Raw genomic sequence first — 23,086 nt, 5'->3', positions numbered from 1 at the left:
ACTTGGCTACCTTGCCAGGAACTTTGTCCTGGAGTGAACCTACCCAATGACCTTCAGAGCCATAAGTTCACATGTCATGTGTTCGTCCAGTTCACATCCCAGTGTATGTTACAGAGCATTTTTCCTTCACCGCTACACCATTAAACTTGACCGAGAAGTTGGAAGAGTTTCTCACTTTGTGTTTGGAACAAAAAGGGATACTTTCTGTCTTGCCTAAATGGATAACCACTTACTGACTTTAGTCAGTTGGCTGCTTAGGGTCTTTTCAACGGTCTCCTTAGTCTAATGTGACACCAAAAGGTAGAATCATCCTCACACAGGATCTATTGCATGTGCTTTCTTACATGATAACTCTAGGAAAACCGTTAGCTTTCTCTAAATTCATTGTTGGTATTTGCATGGTGTGTGTTGACTGTAGAATGCCTAGTCATCAGTGATTGGTTGGATATCTCGAAACATTTGCTTTATTACTGTGTGATAACACCTACATAATACCTATATTCAGCAACATATCATGATGTATTGATTCTGCAGTTTTGAATGTGCCAATGGTTCAGCAGCTGTTGCAGTGCTTCTAGAACGGAAAATAAATTAAGACCCTGTGCTAGATGCATGTCACTCATTACATTTAAGGCAAAACGGGACTGTATGGAATGATTGTTTCTATTACATAATAAGATAAACTGCAGGACTAGGACAACTGCAGTTATGCCCTAAATACCACACTTCATTGAGCTGTAACTTTATTTTGTCTTAATTCATGACAGAGCTGTTTTTTGTGTAAGGGTTTATAATACCTTATTTCAGACTGACATGTATTTATAATGTATTTATAATGTCGCCCATGCAGTATATGATGCATTGGTGGTGAGTAATTACACAGTAACCACAGTGTGATTTGTACTTGAGCTGAGGAGGAGTTATCAGATCCACCCCCACTTCTCTTTTCCTGTCATCTCATCCTGTTCTGCTGAATGTTGGGGAGGAGCTGACTTTAATGAAGTAAAATAGGACCCACACACTCAGATACGTACAGATAGAAAGTGCAAACATGTGTAGTGCCATTTACAGTATAAATGACACCTGGAAAAGCACTATATAAATCCAATCCATTATTATCTATTAATTGATTGTGTAACACTTTGCATTGCAGTGTATTATTGTTTAATTATTCATGTAGGCACACTGTAACAAATATTACAACTTAACAATGAGTAATTACAATACTTCCTACACAATACTTACATCAATAATTATACAGTGAAAAGATCATTGTAATATAGTGTGTAACCATTGATTGATGTCAGAATAACGTGTATTTGTGTGTTACAGGTGTGGGTGTTCCTCTGTTCATCAACAAGAGAGTGGGGGACTCCGTGGAGCTGCTGGCAGGCTTAGAGAGGGGACATTTCAAATCATTGCAATGGAAGTATAGAGGAAAGGATATTGTAGAATTCAACTCAGAAGTTGTATATTCACCTGGATCCCAGTTCGAGGGGAGACTAAAGATGAACAACAAAAACGTTAGTTTAACGGTCAGAGAACTGCCACTGCAAGACTCAGGGGATTTTCTAGTTATAGGCGAAGGGGACAAAGGTCAGATTGGCGGTAGGACCATCACTCTGAAGGTCAACGGTAGGCTGTTATCACCTTTTTGCATCCTATTTTGATATCATTCTAATTTATATCCATGACCACGGCTGATGATCTTTAAACTATAATGAAGATTTGTTGGTTTTATACTGACCTTACTCACCATGCTTTGATACATTTCCATCACATTATCAAGTTTTATCCTCTGTCGTCTTTCTCCTGGTGGTATGGCTATGGTAGGGTTCATTTAGAAGACTGATTATGAGTCTCTATCTCTCTCCAGGTTGGTCAAAGCCTATATCCAAGGTGGTGATCCAGACAGACATCAAGCTATTGGCCAACCACTCCTGTACGGTGCGGCTGGTGTCCAACGTGTCCTGCTACTCCAACCTTACATACACCTGGGAGAGAGACAACGAGATGTACGGGGACGCCCAGCAGATTCACTTCTCTCTCTCTCCTGCAGAGAGAGACATCAGTGTAACGTGCAACGCCTCCAACCTAGTCAGTTGGAAATCTGTCTTTGCGATAGTAAAGGGTGGTAATGACAAAACCGCCCCTGGTACCTAGATATCATAATAATCCCTTCCATACTTATACTTATACGTGCTTATACGCTTATGTTGTGTGAAGCTGTCTTTTCCCTCTGTGATCAGAGAGAAACAAATAGAGAATGGTTGTAGTCATATGCAAAAACCTGTGAAAACCTAGTTGTTGGGATGATAAGTACACATGAAAAGGTGTGCAGGGATTTACGTCCTTTTCAGAGAGAAGAATGACAATGTTCTTTCAGCATACATATTCTGTAGTTCACTTATTAATTTCTCTTTTACATTCAATCTATCACTGTGATCACCACTTTCTTGGGTTATTAATTTGAACAGTTAACAGACCTACCTTGTTTGTGCTGTAACTCAAGAACATCTACATGCAGTTGACCTCCAAATAGCTACAATATAAACCAAATGATAAATATGCCATGAAGTCAAACCTTTGACACCTCTCCTAGTGACATTAAAGATTGGACTGAAAATGTCAACATGACCAGGTATGGTATATGCAATATTGACTTCACTTTTTGCACAAATATATTATTATCCACAAAATTCCTTCCTCAGATATATACAATAGTTCTCTCTTCCACCCACAGAAACACCACAGTGTTGATGTGTCCATTTATTTTACAGTAAGAGGAAGTTGTGTAAAGATGAACATTACATCAGATTCTATTTTTTTCTGTTTCTCTTTAAGCATCTGTACCTTTTTAATTCAGTCAAAGCCCCATTAACAAAATCTCTGTGCACCATAGTGCTGTCAGTCTTCTGTAAAACACATACAGATTTGACTTCTACTGATATGAACCCATACAGAAGTGGTCCATGTCTGTACTAATATGATGACATAGAGAGAGGAAGGAATAAGAGGGCAGACCCAGTAGACTGAGGGGTTATGTTGTTGCTATGTGACCAATGACCATATTAGCTTCAATATTGTGATCCACAAGTATGTGGAGTAGTTACAGGCCTGTCCTGAAGGGGGAGATAAGAAACCCCAGATGTTTACCTTGTTTCTTCACGCAGAGTGTCTCACTCTACACTCTACAACAAACCACATAGATATTTTTAAAGGTAAATTGTTTTAAAATATATATTCATGTATTCAACATGTAATGATTTGAAGCAAAATGAAACTCTACACTTTAACCTGGAAATCCAGTTCCCCAGTTACAGCTTTGAAACTCCTCCCATCTCTGGTCAGTGGTAATACATTCCGCTTAGCTCTGCCACTGATGTACACACACACAAACCACACAACACACACACACAAAACACACACACACACACAAAAACACGATACAGTACATGAACAATAACCCTGAGGCACATCACATAAACAGACAAATTGAAATACAACCATAAACAACACAATAACAAACATATCTATGTAGACAGTATCTAACTAAACGTATACCTCATAATTGATGGGGTGGCAGAAGATGTCCATTTCCATTGTGGAACAACTGATGTTAGCTGGCTAGGCTTGCCACCTGACAGCTGAGCAAAGGTTTGAGGGGAGGCCTACACTATCTATCTATCTATCTATCTATCTATCTATCTATCTATCTATCTATCTATCTATCTATCTATCTATCTATCTATCTATCTATCTATCTATCTATCTATCTATCTATCTATCTATCTATCTATCTATCTATCTATCTATCTATCTATCTATCTATCTATCTATCTATCTATCTATCATCTATCTATCTATCTATCTATCTATCTATCTATCTATCTATCTATCTATCTATCTATCTATCTATCTATCTATCTATCTATCTATCTATCTATCTATCTATCTATCTATCTATTTATCTATCTATCTATCTATCTATCTATCTATCTATCTATCTATCTATCTATCTATCTATCTATCTATCTATCTATCTATCTGTGCATGGTGCAGCATAAAACAAACATCTACACATTCTGATATAAAACCACAAGCTCTGATCTCATCAATTCAGGTCTCTAAGGAGCGAGTGTGAGACCATGTAGCCAACTAGAAGGAGAAGTTGGTCAGAATATAAACGCGCTATCAACTGCTACTATTTTTTCTCACAATCTTTTGACTTTCTCTTTAATCTTTCGCTCTCTGTTTTTCTGTGTGACGGTGAAGAGGTGTGATCTAAGCAGACTGTCATCATATAGGAAGTAGAGTGGTTTGTCAGAAGGACTGTAGTTGTATAGAAAGTAACTTGTCTGTGGGGACAGAATGGAGCACACCTTGCTCTGTTTACTACTATGTACAGCGCATTCAGAAAGTATTCAGACCCCTTGACTTTTTCACATTTTGTTACGTTACAGCCTTATTCTAAAATTGATTATATTGTTGTTTTTTCCTCATCAATACCCCTTAATGACAAAGCAAAAACAGGTTTAGACATTTTTACACATTAATTAAAAATAGAAAACGGAAAAATCACATTTACATAAGTATTCAGACACTTTACTCAGTACTTTGTTGAAGCACATTTACATCATTTAGCAGATGCTCTTATCCAGAGCGACTTACAGTTAGTGAATACATATATATATTAGGGCTGTCAAATGATTAAAATTTTTAATCAAATTAATCAGAATTTTCAGTGGATTAATCATGATTAATCACTATTTGCAATTACACCTGAATCCTAACCATTTTTTTTCTGAAATGCATACCAAAAGATAAATAACAGGACACAGATACATAATTTTCATATTATGTCTGTTTATTAACACAGCCAAATAATGGTGTTTTAAATCAAGCTGAAACATACTACACACCATAATATTTGTCTTTGGCTGTGGCTCTTGACGGTGGCTTATAGAATGAGTCTTGAGACGCCACTTGCAAAACATCAAGGAAACCTGAGTCTTCTACAATGCTAATGGGTCTACAATCCTTTGCAATCCATTTTGCTATTGTGTTGGTCAAATTATCTGAGGTTGATTTTGTTAATTGCCTGCAAACATTCAGCGTGGTCTGGCGCAAACCACTTGCTGAATCTGACGGCCCAGCAAACGCATGTTTGGCGTTGACATGGTACTTCAAGCTTGAACAGCTCCGGTGAAATTGAAACTCCTTCTTACAAATCTTGCAAATAACCTTGTACTTGTTAACTGTACCATCATCATTCTTTTTATATTTGAATCCGTCAATAGGCCCACTTTGCTCACCTTGCTCCATCTCGCCTCTAGCTCCCAACCACTTTCCTGACCTGAATAATTTGTCACACTGCGCATGCGTGAAATGCGATAAAAAAATTGACGTAATTAACAGCAAACAACTAATTAACGTCGTTAACGCGCTATTTTTGACAGCCCTAATATATATATATATTTTTCATACTGGCCCCCCGTGGGAATCGAACCCACAACCCTGGCGTTGCAAATGCCATGCTCTATCAACTGAGCTACATCCCTGCCAGCCATTCCCTCCCCTACCCTGGGCCAATTGTGCGCAGCCCATGAGTCTCCCGGTCACGGCCGGCTGCGACAGAGCCTGGATTTGAACCAGGATCTCTAGTGGCACAACTAGCACTGCGATGCAGTGCCTTAGACCTGATCCCCAATCAGAGACAACGAGCGACCGCTGCCTCTGATTGGGAACCACACCCGGCCAAACATAGAAATACAAACCTAGAATATATTCACACCCTGACCAAACTAGCTAGAGTTCTATAGGCCAGGGCGTGACAATATACCTGTGAAGGTCTTCAGAAAAGCAATGGCTTAAAACACTCAGAGTCAAGTAATACTCTACAATTGACCGTGTTAGGTAAGTCTGTTTTTATGGGATTGCAAGAGATGAGGTCAAATTGCAGACAGTGAGATCAATGATGGAACTAAACTATAGTTTGATTTTGGGGTAAGGTACAATACCATGATAACAAAATAGGTAAACATTTTATACTAAAATGATTTAATTAAAGAACAAACATTTTAATTGTGTCATCTCCTTTACAACAGATCAACCCCATGTTGTCTTGAGTGTCTCTTCTCAATGGCTGAACCCTGGAGACTCAGTTACTCTGAGCTGTGGGGTTAAAGAGTCATCTACAGGCTGGAGGTTCTTCTGGTACCGAACTGTTCCCTACAGAGCTGGGTTACCCTCCCTATCGAACAGGTCCTACTCTGTAGAGCCTAAATCTGGCAATGGGACTACTGAAGACTCCTACACTCTGATCCCTGCTGGTCCTAATCACACAGGATGTTATGTGAGTAAAGCTGGGAGAGGACACCCAGTTTATCACACACTCTACAGTGAACCTCAGTTTCTCTGGTCAGGAGGTAACTAACTGCATTGAAACTGCATTTAACCACATTTACAGTGGGGAAAAAAAGTATTTAGTCAGCCACCAATTGTGCAAGTTCTCCCACTTAAAAAGATGAGAGAGGCCTGTAATTTTCATCATAGGTACACGTCAACCATGACAGACAAAATGAGAATTATTTTTCCATAAAGTCACATTGTAGGATTTTTTATGAATTTATTTGCAAATTATGGTGGAAAATAAGTATTTGGTCAATAACAAAAGTTTCTCAATACTTTGTTATATACCCTTTGTTGGCAATGACACAGGTCAAACGTTTTCTGTAAGTCTTCACAAGGCTTTCACACACTGTTGCTGGTATTTTGGCCCATTCCTCCATGCAGATCTCCTCTAGATCAGTGATGTTTTGGGGCTGTCGCTGGGCAACACAGACTTTCAACTCCCTCCAAAGATTTTCTATGGGGTTGAGATCTGGAGACTGGCTAGGCCACTCCAGGACCATGAAATGCTTCTTACGAAGCCACTCCTTCGTTGCCCGGGCGGTGTGTTTGGGATCATTGTCATGCTGAAAGACCCAGCCACGTTTCATCTTCAATGCCCTTGCTGATGGAAGGAGGTTTTCACTCAAAATCTCACGATACATGGCCCCATTCATTCTTTCCTTTACACGGATCAGTCGTCCTGGTCCCTTTGCAGAAAAAACAGCCCCAAAGCATGATGTTTCCACCCCCATGCTTCACAGTAGGTATGGTGTTCTTTGGATGCAACTCAGCATTCTTTGTCCTCCAAACACGACGAGTTGAGGTTTTACCAAAAAGTTATATTTTGGCTTCATCTGACCATATGACATTCTCCCAATCCTCTTCTGGATCATCCAAATGCACTCTAGCAAACTTCAGACGGGCCTGGACATGTACTGGCTTAAGCAGGGGGACACGTCTGGCACTGCAGGATTTGAGTCCCTGGCGGCGTAGTGTGTTACTGATGGTAGGCTTTGTGACTTTGGTCCCAGCTCTCTGCAGGTCATTCACTAGGTCCCCCCGTGTGGTTCTGGGATTTTTGCTCACCGTTCTTGTGATCATTTTGACCCCACGGGGTGAGATCTTGCGTGGAGCCCCAGATCGAGGGAGATTATCAGTGGTCTTGTATGTCTTCCATTTCCTAATAATTGCTCCCACAGTTAATTTCTTCAAACCAAGCTGCTTACCTATTGCAGATTCAGTCTTCCCAGCCTGGTGCAGGTCTACAATTTTGTTTCTGGTGTCCTTTGACAGCTCTTTGGTCTTGGCCATAGCGGAGTTTGGAGTGTGACTGTTTGAGGTTGTGGACAGGTGTCTTTTATACTGATAACAAGTTCAAACAGGTGCCATTAATACAGGTAACGAGTGGAGGACAGAGGAGCCTCTTAAAGAAGAAGTTACAGGTCTGTGAGAGCCAGAAATCTTGCTTGTTTGTAGGTCACCAAATACTTATTTTCCACCATAATTTGCAAATAAATTCATAAAAAATCCTACAATGTGATTCTCTGGATTTTTTTTCCGCAATTTGTCTGTCATAGTTGACGTGTACCTATGATGAAAATTACAGGCCTCTCTCATCTTTTTAAGTGGGAGAACATGCACAATTGGTGGCTGACTAAATACTTTTTTCCCCCACTGTAAGTCATCCTCATGTGTATATATAACTATAAGTTTGACTTTTCCTCTTTGTTTCAGACCTGCATCCTTCAGTGTCTCTCAGAATAAGACCCAACAGAACTCAACACTTTACATCAAAGTCTCTCTCACTGAGCTGTGAGGAGAGTACAGTAATGCTGTCAACATCACAGTGGCTGGTACGTCTATTGTACAACATTCACTAACCTTTTTTACATTTCAATGTATGATAATGATGTTCAATTCTGAAACTGAATGAATGTATCTCATATAAAATGCAAGCTCATAAGACGTTAATATATTGTGTGTGATTACTCCAGATTTACAGTTTTATTTATATATTATGCTACACAGCTGGTGCTGTGATCCTGGAAAACCCTGCCTATCCCATGACTAAGGGAGACTCTGTGACTCTGCTCTGTACAAATAGATATCAGGAAACAAACCCAAACCCCAAGGTAGATTTCTACAAAGATGGAGTGTGTGTGTGTGTGTGTGTGTGTGTGTGTGTGTGTGTGTGTGTGTGTGTGTGTGTGTGTGTGTGTGTGTGTGTGTGTTGGTGGTAAAACATATATTTTGATAGTCTCTCCAGGTTCGGTTGTCTCCATCTGTCTGCTGCACAGGCTGCTCTGTGGTCTACTGGTGGTGTCTCCCTTTCTACTGGTGTCTATCATTCTGATGGTGAAATGCTGCAGGGCTCAAGGTGACCACTTTATTTCAGTGTGTATCAACAAGAAGCTTATCCAGCTTGATATTTTCCTTCTTTATGTCATGCTCTTGTATTACTGTTATCAAGTAATGTTGACTCAAATGGTTCATTTCAAATGTAAATAGACAAAGTGCCCAGTGGCAGCTATTTCTGTTAAATGTCTTCTACGGAAATGTTCTTCCCCCAGAAAAGGCAAACTAACATTTTCATTACTTCTGAAGGATTACATTTTAGTGCTGTGCAGTTGAACGAGCAGTTGAATCAGTTTAACTCTAATGCTACTCTCCGTCCGTTATATTCCTATAGGCATGTGTTCAACAACCAAATCTCCTCAAGATGAGTTACGATCTGATGATATCATCGAACAGGCCGAATCATCCGTGTGATCATTACAGTATGAACTGTAAGCTGAATGACCATTTTTATGATTTTAAAGTTTTTTTGCCATTGCCTTGCCATTGACTTATGATAGCGTTTACTGAGTCAAATATCATTGAATGAAATTGAACAAATACTAAACGCTATGATTTAGCAAGTTGACGTTTTTTGGGATCTTGTATGCTTTGTTATTGTTGATTGTTGTTAATATTCTTGAAATATTACACTTACCCCTCTTCGATTTCAGATTGTTGATTGAAAAAGAGTGTAGTGCCTGTTTGTTTAATTGTAGAATATGTTGTATTTTAGATAATGTCATGCTTTTTACATGCAGGTGCATATATGCTATATGTGAATATTTTCTGGGACTAATGGTGGGTTTATACTTGGTTGGCCGACCTACTATAACAACTTTAACAGTTATGTTGGAACATGTATAGTTTGTTTTTAACTCAATTAATGCTTATTTTCATTTACATTTTCCATACTTTCCACTTCTATGTCTATATGTTTTTTATAAAATGTTATTTATTCAGTAGTTGTTATAGGAGCCAGATGAGTGTTCCACTATTGAACTTGAATAAAGAGGGTGTGCATTGTCTTACATCAGATAGCATGACGATTCCGCCTGACGAGAGTCGCATAGGAGTGACGCCACCTGACGTAAGACAATGGAGGTTGTGTTGCATTTTGTATTTTGTATTAATTCTCATTTGTCAAATAAAAAGTGATGATTCCCCACATCATTGTATTGCTTTGAAATATAATTTAATTTAAGGACATATTCCTTTTACTCTCTGTATTGCTGAGTTGAAACAATGCATTTACATCTTGAACATTCCTATACATTTCTTACTATGTATAGCAACACTTTTTAACAAAATCTCTATACACCATATTGCTGTCAGTCTTCTTAAACCACTTTCAGATTGGACTTCTACTGATATGAACCCATACAGAAGTGGTCCATGTCTGTACTAATATGATGACATAGAGAGAGGAAGGAATAAGAGGGCAGACCCAGTAGACTGAGGGGTTATGTTGTTGCTATGTGACCAATGACCATATTAGTTTCTATATTATGGTCCACAAGGATGTGGAGTAGTTACAGTCCTGAAGGGGGCGATAAGAAAACCCAGATGTTTACATTAGTATACCCACTGAAGGTGAAGTCTCTTAACTGCTTTCACCTGTAACATTTCTCTCCACATGTTTGTTTCTTCACACATGTTGTACATGTGTCCCACACTCTACACTCTACAACATATTTTTAGAGGTAAATAGTTGACAAAAATGGATTCATGTATTCAACATGTAATGATGTGAAGCAAAATGAAACTATACACTTTAACTCCAATCTCTGGTCAGTGGTAATAATCTATCTATCTATCTATCTATCTATCTATCTATCTATCTATCTATCTATCTATCTATCTATCTATCTATCTATCTATCTATCTATCTATCTATCTATCTATCTATCTATCTATCTATCTATCTATCTATCTATCTATCTATCTATCTATCTATCTATCTATCTATCTATCTATCTATCTATCTATCTATCTATCTATCTATCTATCTATCTATCTATCTATCTATCTATCTATTTTTGCAATTACAGAGATCATACGTTTCCTGTAGGTCTTGACCAGGTTTGCACACAGCAGCAGGGATTTTGGCCCACTCCTCCATACAGACCTTCTCCAGATCCTTCAGGTTTCGGGGCTGTCGCTGGGCAATACGGACTTTCAGCTCCTTCCAAAGATGTTCTATTGGGTTCAGGTCTGGAGACTGGCTAGGCCACTCCAGGACCTTGAGATGCTTCTTACGGAGCCACTCGTTGTCATGCTGGAAGACCCAGCCACGACCCATCTTCAATATTCTTACTGAGGGAAGGAGGTTGTTGGCCAAGATCTCGCGATACATGGCCCCATCCATCCTCCCCTTAATACGGTGCAGTCGTCCTGTCCCCTTTGCAGAAAAGCATCCCCAAAGAATGATGTTTCCACCTCCATGCTTCACGGTTGGGATGGTGTTCTTGGGGTTGTACTCATCATTCTTCTTCCTCCAAACACGGCGAGTGGCGTTTAGACCAAAAAGCTCAATTTTTGTTTCATCAGACCACATGACCTTCTCCCATTCATCCTCTGGACCATCCAGATGGTCATTGGCAAACTTCAGACGGGCCTGGACATGCGCTGGCTTGAGCAGGGGGACCTTGCATGCGCTGCAGGATTTTAATCCATGACGGCATGGTGTGTTGCTAATGGTTTTCTTTGAGACTGTGGTCCCAGCTCTCTTCAGGTCATTGACCAGGTCCTGCCGTGTAGTTCTGGGCTGATCCCTCACCTTCCTCATGATCATTGATGCCCCAAGAGGTGAGATCTTGCATGGAGCCCCAGACCGAGGGTGATTGACCGTCATCTTGAACTTCTTCCATTTTCTAATAATTGCGCCAACAGTTGTTGCCTTCTCACCAAGCTGCTTGCCTGTTGTCCTGTAGCCCATCCCAGCGTTGTGCAGGTCTACAATTGTATCCCTGATGTCCTTACACAGCTCTCTGGTCTTGGCCATTGTGGAGAGGTTGGAGTCTGTTTGATTGAGTGTGTGGACAGGTGTAATTTATACAGGTAACGAGTTCAAACAGGTGCAGTTAATACAGGTAATGAGTGGAGAACAGGAGGGCTTCTTAAAGAAAAACGAACAGGTCTGTGAGAGCCGGAATTCTTTCTGGTTGGTAGGTGATGAAATACTTATGTCATGCAATAAAATGCAAATTAATTACTTAAAAATCATACAATGTGATTTTCTGAATTTTTGTTTTAGATTCTATCTCTCACAGTTGAAGTGTACTTATGATAAAAATTACAGACCTCTACATGCTTTGTAAGTAGGAAAACCTGCAAAATCGGCAGTGTATCAAATACTTGTTCTCCCCACTGTATCTATCTATCTATCTATCTATCTATCTATCTATCTATCTATCTATCTATCTATCTATCTATCTATCTATCTATCTATCTATCTATCTATCTATCTATCTATCTATCTATCTATCTATCTATCTATCTATCTATCTATCTATCTATCTATCTATCTATCTATCTATCTATCTATCTATCTATCTATCTATCTATCTATCTATCTACAGTGGGGAAAAAAAGTATTTAGTCAGCCACCAATTGTGCAAGTTCTCCCACTTAAAAAGATGAGAGAGGCCTGTAATTTTCATCATAGGTACACGTCAACTATGACAGACAAAATGAGGAAAAAAAATCCAGAAAATCACATTGTAGGATTTTTAATGAATTTATTTGCAAATTATGGTGGAAAATAAGTATTTGGTCAATAACAAAAGTTTCTCAATACTTTGTTATATACCCTTTGTTGGCAATGACACAGGTCAAATGTTTTCTGTAAGTCTTCACAAGGTTTTCACACACTGTTGCTGGTATTTTGGCCCATTCCTCCATGCAGATCTCCTCTAGAGCAGTGATGTTTTGGGGCTGTCGCTGGGCAACACGGACTTTCAACTCCCTCCAAAGATTTTCTATGGGGTTGAGATCTGGAGACTCCAGGACCTTGAAATGCTTCTTACGAAGCCACTCCTTCGTTGCCCGGGCGGTGTGTTTGGGATCATTGTCATGCTGAAAGACCCAGCCACGTTTCATCTTCAATGCCCTTGCTGATGGAAGGAGGTTTTCACTCAAAATCTCACGATACATGGCCCCATTCATTCTTTCCTTTACACGGATCAGTCGTCCTGGTCCCTTTGCAGAAAAACAGCCCCAAAGTATGACGTTTTCACTCCCATGCTTCACAGTAGGTATGGTGTTCTTTGGATGCAACTCAGCATTCTTTGTCCTCCAAACACGACGAGTTTAGTTTTTACCAAAAAGTTATATTTTGGTTTCATCTGACCATATGACATTCTCCCAATCCTCTTCTGGATGCACTCTAGCAAACTTCAGACGGGCCTGGACATGTACTGGCTTAAGCAGGGGACACGTCTAGCACTGCAGGATTTGAGTCCCTGGCGGCGTAGTGTGTTACTGATGGTAGGCTTTGTTACTTTGGTCCCAGCTCTCTGCAGGTCATTCACTAGGTCCCCCCGTGTGGTTCTGGGATTTTTGCTCACCGTTCTTGTGATCATTTTGACCCCACGGGGTGAGATCTTGCGTGGAGCCCCAGATCGAGGGAGATTATCAGTGGTCTTGTATGTCTTCCATTTCCTAATAATTGCTCCCACAGTTGATTTCTTCAAACCAAGCTGCTTACCTATTGCAGATTCAGTCTTCCCAGCCTGGTGCAGGTCTACAATTTTGTTTCTGGTGTCCTTTGACAGCTCTTTGGCCTTGGCCATAGTGGAGTTTGGAGTGTGACTGTTTGAGGTTGTGGACAGGTGTCTTTTATACTGATAACAAGTTCAAACAGGTGCCATTAATACAGGTAACGAGTGGAGGACAGAGGAGCCTCTTAAAGAAGAAGTTACAGGTCTGTGAGAGCCAGAAATCTTGCTTGTTTGTCGGTGACCAAATACTTATTTTCCACCATAATTTGCAAATAAATTCATTAAAAATCCTACAATGTGATTTTCTGGATTTTTTTCCCTCAATTTGTCTGTCATAGTTGACGTGTACCTATGATGAAAATTACAGGCCTCTCTCATCTTTTTAAGTGGGAGAACTTGCACAATTGGTGGCTGACTAAATACTTTTTTCCCCCACTGTATCTATCTATCTATCTATCTATCTATCTATCTATCTATCTATCTATCTATCTATCTATCTATCTATCTATCTATCTATCTATCTATCTATCTATCTATCTATATAATATAATATCAATAGACTATAAACCGCTACTCTTTTTTCTCAGACTTTTTACATTCCTCTTGAATCTTTCTCTCTCAGTTTTTCTGTGTGACTGTGAAGAGGTGTGATCTAAGCAGACTGTCATCATATAGGAAGTATAGGGGTTTGTCAGAAGGACTATAGTTCTAGAGAAATTACTTGTCTGTGGGGGCAGAATGGAGAGCACCTTGCTCTGTTTGCTACTAGGTAAGTGCTGAGTTAGTGTGTGTGTGTATGAACACTAATTACCTGATTTACTAAGCCCTTAAGGTAAAAAGGAATAAGACATTAATGGAAATGAAGACAGTTTCAAGCTTTAACTTTGTTTTTTTGTATCCCTTATTGAGAAAACATTAGTAAACGGCACTAAAAGGAAATTGCAGTAAAATATGGTGTAGATATGGAGTAAGACTGTTGCATCTCTGTGAGAACCTGAGCTTATAGAGATGATGTAATGCAGACATGGTTAGTGTGGTGGTGTGCATTTAGCCAGGTCATACCTCAGGAACTAAAGAGTGGTGTTAACTCAGTGGATGCAAAATGTGCTGTCAATGACAATGAATACAAAAATGCAATATTTATTGGATGTGTTGTAGTATCAAGTTGTGTTTATTGTAAATGGTTGTGGGTTCCTTTGCTACAGTTATATTAAACTGTGTTAAGAGATGAATGAGTGGTGTTTTGGTGTTTTTGGTCTCTGTACTCTCACTGTGTGCAGAACATGGGAAGTCAATTGCTATTTATAGCTGCAGTCTGTAATTCAAACTACCTTAAAATGGACACCCTGCCACTTGTTGTGGTATACGGCTGAGGGAAGGGGCTAAGGAAATTCATTCATCTACATTGTTTACAATAATTGTCATAAAATAAACATATATTTTGGGTTATGATTGAATAAGACTTGATATGCTGTGATTCATTTAGTAGTGTAGAAATCTATTTTTGAAAACGCAGATTGCATCTTTAAAATAAAGCACAGGATGGATTTGGTAAGCAGTAACATGAATATGGAATGTTGTTATTTATTTCAAAACTAATATTGGAGCAATGTGACTTTCTTTGTTGTAGTGCTGAGTACACACATCTACTCTGGACACTCATGGTAGATATTTGTACACTTGATCAAGCCTTCATCTCTTAATGCTTCATTATATTTCTTTGTGATGTTTAAAGCTGCTTTTGGATAGACATATTTTGTGTTTTGAGTGTCTCAAAATAACATTTTTAAAGCAATTTTATCATGCTGGTTTTATTTTGAGCAGGACAGGCAAAGGCTGATCTGACCATACACCCCAACTCATCCCAGATATTGAGTGGAGAGTCTGTCACTCTCAGATGTAACATACAGAGGGGAGAAGTCACTGACTGGGAATACACATGGCTCAAGGATGGTGAAGACTCTCTCAGTAGGGAACATGAATATGAGATCAGTGAGGTTAAGATGTCAGACAGTGGTGACTACAGGTGTCTCGGTCTACATATTGAACATAAGAAGTTTTCTAAGTGGAGTGATGCAGTCAGACTGACGGTGACAGGTGAGTCATCTTATCTATCATTCACATCAGTGCCTCCATGCCCATAACCACTTGACATTTGGCCCCATTTTAAGGATGCTATTTTGTCGTTAAAAAAATGTCAGCCTACCATTGCTGTTCAGATTCCTCCATTAATTCTTCCTCATTTCATTTGATAATTGAAGAAATATGGGGTAAGAGCATACTTTTAACTGATTGGTGCACTAATTGCATTTGTCTTCATTTAACTGTTTCCTCAGCTCTGCCTACAGCCTCAGTGAAGATAGTCACTACCCAGGAACCACTGTACTCCGGAGACACAGTCAAGCTGCAGTGTGACATATCAGACTACACAGACTGGACGTACCACTGGTTAATAAATAAAGAACGGCTTTCCAGTCACACCAGTAAAACCACCACCATCTTTCTCTCTGAACAGGCTGGTCAGTACCAGTGTGAGGGGACAAGGACAATACGGCCCCAGAAGTCATATCTCAGCTCATCTCTCCACATCAGCGTCACTGGTGAGCTAATTATTTATCTTCAATCACTATCTGGACATTCAAAAAATCTGAGCCAATGAGGGTTCATCTAATTACATATATACAGTATACACTGTAAATTGAAACTGAATAGAGTGAACATACCCCTAAAATCAGCTTTTATCAAAACTTAACTGCAACAGCTAAATAATTAAAAATGGCCAAGCATGTATCCAGATGTTTTGATATTCTGCTCTCTGTTTTCTTAGCTCTGCCTGAAACTACACTGACCGTAAATCCAAACCCTGCATACACTGGAGAGACAGTAACTCTGACATGTTCAGTGGGGTCTGACAGTGACTGGAGCTATACATGGTACAAAGACAACACTAAGAAAGTAGTGACCTTGTCTGGCAGACACACTACAACAGGAGCCACCTTCACCATCAGTAGAGCTGCTGAGTCTGACCAGGGTCTCTACTGGTGTCAGGGAGAGATCCAGTCCAGATCCATATCATCAATCATCAGTGATCCTGTCAATATCACTGTGATTGGTGAGGAATTGTGTGTGTGTGTGTGTGTGTGTGTGTGTGTGTGTGTGTGTGTGTGTGTGTGTGTGTGTGTGTGTGTGTGTGTGTGTGTGTGTGTGTGTGTGTGTGTGTGTAGACATCACTGTATATGTCAGTATTCTGATGACTAGATCTTCGTAAGTCAGACAGCTCAGACTGCATACTGTATGTTCAGAAATGGCAACTTATGATATGGTCATATTGTGATAAATGCTGACCAACATTATTTTACATTCTAAGTTGTGTGATTGTATTTATTGTCTGTGGTGTGTCTGTACAGAGAGACCTGTGGCTGTTCTGACCCTCCAACCCAACTGGCCTCAGATATTCAGTGGAGAGACTGTCACACTCAGATGTGACATACAGGGAGGAAAAGGGATTGAGTATGCTTTTTATAACAGTGGGAAGTCGTTCTACTCGAAAACAGAGCCTGAGTACAGAATCAGTCCTGCAAAGAATGGGCTATATACCTGTGAAGGTCTTCAGAAAATCAATGGCTTAAAACACTCCGAGACAAGTAATGCTATACAATTGATCGTGTTAGGTAAGTCTGTTTTTATGGGATTGCAAGAGAACGAGACAGAATAGTTAGTGAGAAAAATACAAAACGGATGAGGTCAAATAGCAGACAGTGAGATCAATGATGGAACTAAACGTAGTTTGATTTTGGTGTAAGGTACAATACCATAATAACAAAATGGGGAAACATTTTATACTAAAATGATTTAATTAAAGAACAAACATTTTAATTGTGTCATCTCCTTTATAACAGATAAACCCCAAGCTGTCCTGAGTGTCTCTCCTCAGTGGCTGAACCCTGGAGACTCAGTTACTCTGAGCTTGGGGTTAAAGAGTCATCTATAGGCTGGAGGTTCTTCTGGTACCGAACTGTTCCCTACAGAGCTGGGTTACCCTCCCTATCGGACAGGTCCTACTCTGTAGAGCCTCTATCTGGCAATGGGACTACTGAAGACTCCAACACTCTGATCCCTGCTGGTCCTAATCACATAGGAGGATATGTGTGTAGAGCTGGGAGAGGAGACCCAGTCTATGACACACTCTACAGTGAACCTCAGTTTCTCTGGTCAGGAGGTAACTAACTGCATTGAAACTGCATTTAACCACATTTAAGTCATCCTCATGTGTATATATAACTATAAGTTTGAGCCTTTCTCTTTGTTTCAGACCTGCATCCTTCAGTGTCTCTCAGAATAAGACCCAACAGAACTCAACACTTTACATCAAAGTCTCTCTCACTAAGCTGTGAGGAGAAGGGGAACTCTACTGGATGGAGACTGAAGAGATACAGAGAGAGAGGAGTGGAGTCAGGGTGTGGCTCTAACTGGGGATCAATGGCAGGGTACACATGTACCATCAGGTCCACACTTGAAAAGGACAGTGGAGTGTACAGGTGTGAGTCTGCATCAGGAGAGTACAGTAATGCTGTCAACATCACAGTGGATGGTACGTTGTCACGTTCGTTTAATGACGGGACAGACCAAGGCGCAGCGTGATATACGTACATGTTTATTAAACCAATAAACACTCGACAAAACAATAAACGAAACGAAACGTGAAGTCCAAGGTAGCACACACAACATACCTTACAAGGAACAAGATCCCACAACCCACTAGTGCCAATAGGCTGCCTAAGTATGATCCCCAATCAGAGACAACGAGCTACAGCTGCCTCTGATTGGGAACCACACCGGCCAACATAGATCTACACATAATAAATCAAAACGTAGAAAACACCACAAAGAATATACACACCCTGACTCAACATATAAGAGTCCCCTGAGTCAGGGCGTGACAGTACCCCCCCCCCACAAAGGTGCGGACTCCGACCGCACCAACCTGACATGACAGGGAAGGGTCCGGGTGGGCACACAATCTCTCCTCCCCCCCATTACGCCCCTGGTCCGGTCTGGACCTCAGCGCGCTGCTTCCCCTCTCCTTCCTCTCACGATACACCAGACCCTGTCTGGACCCTGGTGTGAGAGACCTGGAGAGGGGCTGACGTCAGGCTCTGGACTGGAGCCGCTGACCGGAGCTGGACTGGGCACCGGTGGAGCGGACTGCTCTGGCTCCGAGTGGAGCCGCTGACCGGAGCTGAATCAGGCACGGTGGAGCGGACTGCTCTGGCTCGGAGTGGAGCCGCTGACCGAGCAGAATCAGGCACCGGTGGAGCGGACTGCTCTGGTTCCGGAGTGGAACAGCTGACCGGAACTGGATCAGGCACCGGTGGAGCGGACTGCTCTGGCTCCGGAGTGGAGCAGCTGACCGGTGCCGGACCAGGCACCGGTGGAACGGGCACGGGCCGTGCCGGACTGGACAAACGCACCACTGGTCTGGTGCGAGGCGCAGGCACGGGCCGGACCGGACTAGGAACACGCAACACTGGCTTGGTGCGAGGGGCAGGAACGGGCCGGGCCGGACTGGCGACGCGCACCACTGGCTTGGTGCGCGGAGCAGGAACAGGCCGAGCCGGACTGGCGACGCGCACCACTGGTTTGGTGCGCGGAGCTGGAACAGGCCGAGCCGGACTGGCGACGCGCACCACTAGCTTGGTGCGAGGAGCAGGAACAAGCCGGGCCGGACTGGCGACGCGCACCACTGGCTTTGTGTGAGGAGCAGGAACAGGCCGGGCCGGACTGGCGACGCGCACCACTGGCTTTGTGCGAGGAGCAGGAACGGGCCGGACCAGACTGTGAAGGCGGACTGGAGTTCTGGCTGGCTGCCCACTTTCGCACTACAAATGCGGGACGCTGGCACAGGACGCACTGGGCTGTGCATGCGCACTGGCGATACCGTTCTCAGAACTGGCGCAGGATATGCGGGACCGAGGAGGCGTACTGGAGACCAGGAGCGTTGAGCCGGCACACCCCGTCCTGGCTGGATGCCCATCTTCGCACGGCATGTGCGTGGTGCAAGCACAGGACGTACAGGACTGAGCCGGCGCACTGGCGACACAGTACGTAGCTCCGCATAACACGGAGCTTGCCCAGTCATACGCTTCCTCGCGTGAGTACGGGGAGTTGGCTCTGCTCTAACCCTAGGCTCCTCCAGCCCCCCCAAAAAATTTTTATTGGGGCTGCTTCTTGGGCTTCCTCCTCGACCGGCCTCCTCCGTGCTGCCGTTGCTCCTCTCCTGCCTGGGCATCTACCTTAGTCCATGGTCCTTTATCCTCGAATATCTCCTCCCATGACCACAAATTGGCCACCTTTGACATGGCCTTCCGCTCCGCCTGAACACACTGCTTGGTCCTCGTTTGGTGGGATCTTCTGTCACGTTCGTTTAATGACAGGACAGACCAAGGCGCAGCGTGATATTGTACATGTTTATTATACCAATAAAAACTCGACAAAACAATAAATGAAACGAAACGTGAAGTCCAAGGTAGCACACACAACATACCTTACAAGGAACAAGATCCCACAACCCACTAGTGCCAATAGGCTACCTAAGTATGATCCCCAATCAGAGACAACGAGCTACAGCTGCCTCTGATTGGGAACCACACCGGCCAACATAGATCTACATATAATAGATCAAAACATAGAAAACACCACAAAGAATATACACACCCTGACTCAACATATAAGAGTCCCCTGAGTCAGGGCGTGACATACGTCTATTGTACAATATTCACTAACCTTTTTTACATTTCAATGTATGATAAAATGTTCAATTCTGAAACTGAATGAATGTATCTCATATAAAATGCAAGCTCATAAGACGTTAATATATTGTGAGTGATTACTCCTGATTAACAGTTTCATTTATATCTTATGTTACACAGCTGGTGCTGTGATCCTGGAGAGCCCTGCCTATCCCATGACTGAGGGAGACTATGTGACTCTGCGCTGTACAAATATAAATCAGGAAACAAACCCAAACCCCAAGGTTGATTTCTACAAAGATGGAGTACCCATCAGGAATGAGACCACAGGAGAGATGACCATTCCTGCAGTATCCAAGTCAGATGAAGGCTTCTATAAGTGTAAATCTACTGAAGGAGAATCACCAGAGAGCTGGGTGACAGTGAGAGGTGAGAAAATAATTATGATCACCTTACATTTGTATAATATCTGTGGTCATCAGTGATTTGTATTGTTAAAAAGCATACTGTAGGTTTGGAGTTGCAAGCTCAGGCTGGTCATCTGATCTCAAGTTAGATGTCAAATATATAATGTCTCTACAGAAATGTTTCACTTTGTCCACTACATTAGAGTCCGATGGTGATTTGCTGTTCTCTCTCCAGGCGTAACTCCTGGACCCTCTACATCAGTCCTAGTAGTAGTGGTTGTGGGACTGGTTGTTGCTGGTGTTCTAATGGCCATTCTCCTGGTACTGCTGTGTCGATATAAAAACGCCAAAGGTGAGACTTTTATCAATTCTCATTTAACTTGTTTAAGAGAAAAATGTCTAATTACAAAAGTTCAAAACAGTAATGTCCTGATATAATAATATGCATTTTTCATTACAGGTTCCTGTTGTAACAGGATATTCTCGTGAGTACATCTGTCTTTCAACTAAGTTCCTTTTCATACAGTAAAATATCATCTGTGTGTTTCATGAGTATCTCTCTCCGTGTAGGCCCCCCCAGCCACACAGCACCAACCTGGACCCCCAACAGGACCAAGGATCTACCCAGAGCCGGGCTCCTGATGCTGGGTATACACGAATGCAGCATGGTCAGTCTCTCAGCCCAGATCACTATCACTCTCCTCTCTCTGTAACTTCATCCAGTGACCTTTCACTATCCACTTTGTGTACCACATGTTACTGTACTCTACGTCCCTAGTCAATCTGAGGGATAACCAACCAATTAATCTTTCTCTCTCTTCTTTGACCAACAGGTGGCGCTAACATCTACGATACAATCGCTCCCTCAGACAATAATGACAATGGTACTGTTACTCTATGTTAAGTTTAGCATGAATACAGTATAGCGTTGTTGTTGCAGTTGTTCTTCATGTGTTTAATATGACTAGCATACTAAGACTAAGTAGAGATATTAGTGTATTACCTGTATGTTTCAGATGTTGCTGCTGCTACTGCTGGACCAAGTGATGTGATGTACGCCCAGATTCAACTCAAAAAGTTGGACAAGAAAAATAAAAGTAATTCTTAACTGTCACATAAATTAATACAAAATGTAGCAGTGTTTTTTACTCATCAAATTTGATACAAACTTACAAATTCTCTCCTCCTCCTCCTCTTCCTCCTCCTCCTCCTCCTTAGAAAAGCCAGCTGATCCAAAAGAAAATCCAGTCTATTCTGAGGTCAAGACAGGGAAGGCCACAGGTAAGACCCATTCTACAGGTCTGCAGTCAGTGAAATCTAAATGTACAATTTTGGAATTTCAATGAAGATGCAGAATATGGAATAAGCTAATTCCATCATTTGTTGACTGGATATTTCCATTTTCAGCAGGAACTGGACCTGTTGATGTGACCTATGCTGAGGTTGACCTTAAACAGAAGGCCAAAGCCAAGAAGAAGAAAGGTAAGACTATAAATCTCTCCTTCCATATTCCCCCTATCATAACCTCACACCTCTTTGACCCCTTATTGACTAGCTGTATATTATTATGTATATAACTGTTCTATTATTCTGATGTTTATCCTCACCCCTTAAAGAAACAGAAACCCCACCTGAGGCAGATTCGGTCTATTCTCAAGTGAAGCCAGTCACAGCCCCAGGTAAGACTAATAGCCATATGCTATTGATACTTAATATGATACTAATATGGAACTATTTCTCTGAAGTATAATGTATGTATTTAAAGTATGTATTTTTGTTTGATTCTTAAGAGTTTGTTTGACTGCATGTCCTCAACAACTTTGTGTGGTGATATGTTGCAGGACCTTGAGGGGGCAGGGATGGACGGATGGAAGGATGGAGTGATGGAGGGATGGATGGGTGGAAGGATGGAGGGATGGAGGGATGGAGGGATGGAAGGATGGAAGGATGGAGTGATGGAGGGATGAAGGGACACACCATCAGAGGAGGAGCGGAAGGATATGCGGGAACATGGATTATGCACGCTCAACGCACGCAAGCAAACAGACATACACACACAATAACACCTTTTTTTTCGGATTTTATTTACCAACAGATATATTTCACTTAAGCATGGTTTAATTGTGTATTACTGTTACAGCTTCATAAAAAATATAAGGTGTAGTGAGAACGGATCTTATCTGCAGCTACAGGAATTATCTGCCTTGTGTTGTGTATTGAGTATTATTGTTTTGTTGTAAATGTGTTAAAATGTATTATCTTTAATGTATTACAGTGGGGGAAAAAAGTATTTAGTCAGCCACCAATTGTGCAAGTTCTCCCACTTAAAAAGATGAGAGAGGCCTGTAATTTTCATCATAGGTACACGTCAACTATGACAGACAAAATGAGAAAAAATATCCAGAAAATCACATTGTAGGATTTTTTATGAATTTATTTGCAAATTATGGTGGAAAATAAGTATTTGGTCAATAACAAAAGT

At 41.4% G+C, this 23,086-nt stretch overlaps 1 protein-coding gene across 1 annotated transcript in view; it reads left to right on the top strand.

Moving 5' to 3' along the window:
* LOC121556317 (hemicentin-2-like) overlaps positions 1-22,495 on the top strand; it is a 154,597-nt gene extending 132,102 nt beyond the window's left edge. Inside the window, exons 18-20 of the mRNA XM_045215216.1 lie at positions 22,047-22,086; positions 22,221-22,283; positions 22,446-22,495. Of these exons, the coding sequence (XP_045071151.1) occupies positions 22,047-22,086; positions 22,221-22,283; positions 22,446-22,453 (111 nt within the window). The 3' untranslated portion in view covers positions 22,454-22,495. The remainder of the gene's footprint in view (positions 1-22,046; positions 22,087-22,220; positions 22,284-22,445) is intronic.
* Positions 22,496-23,086: the final 591 nt, after the last annotated feature.

Source organism: Coregonus clupeaformis, unplaced genomic scaffold (assembly GCF_020615455.1).
Source record: "Coregonus clupeaformis isolate EN_2021a unplaced genomic scaffold, ASM2061545v1 scaf0395, whole genome shotgun sequence".
In the NCBI taxonomy this organism is placed as follows: domain Eukaryota; kingdom Metazoa; phylum Chordata; class Actinopteri; order Salmoniformes; family Salmonidae; genus Coregonus; species Coregonus clupeaformis.
Note: the sequence above shows the minus strand (reverse complement) of the source record. Positions and strands in the feature narration are given on the sequence as shown.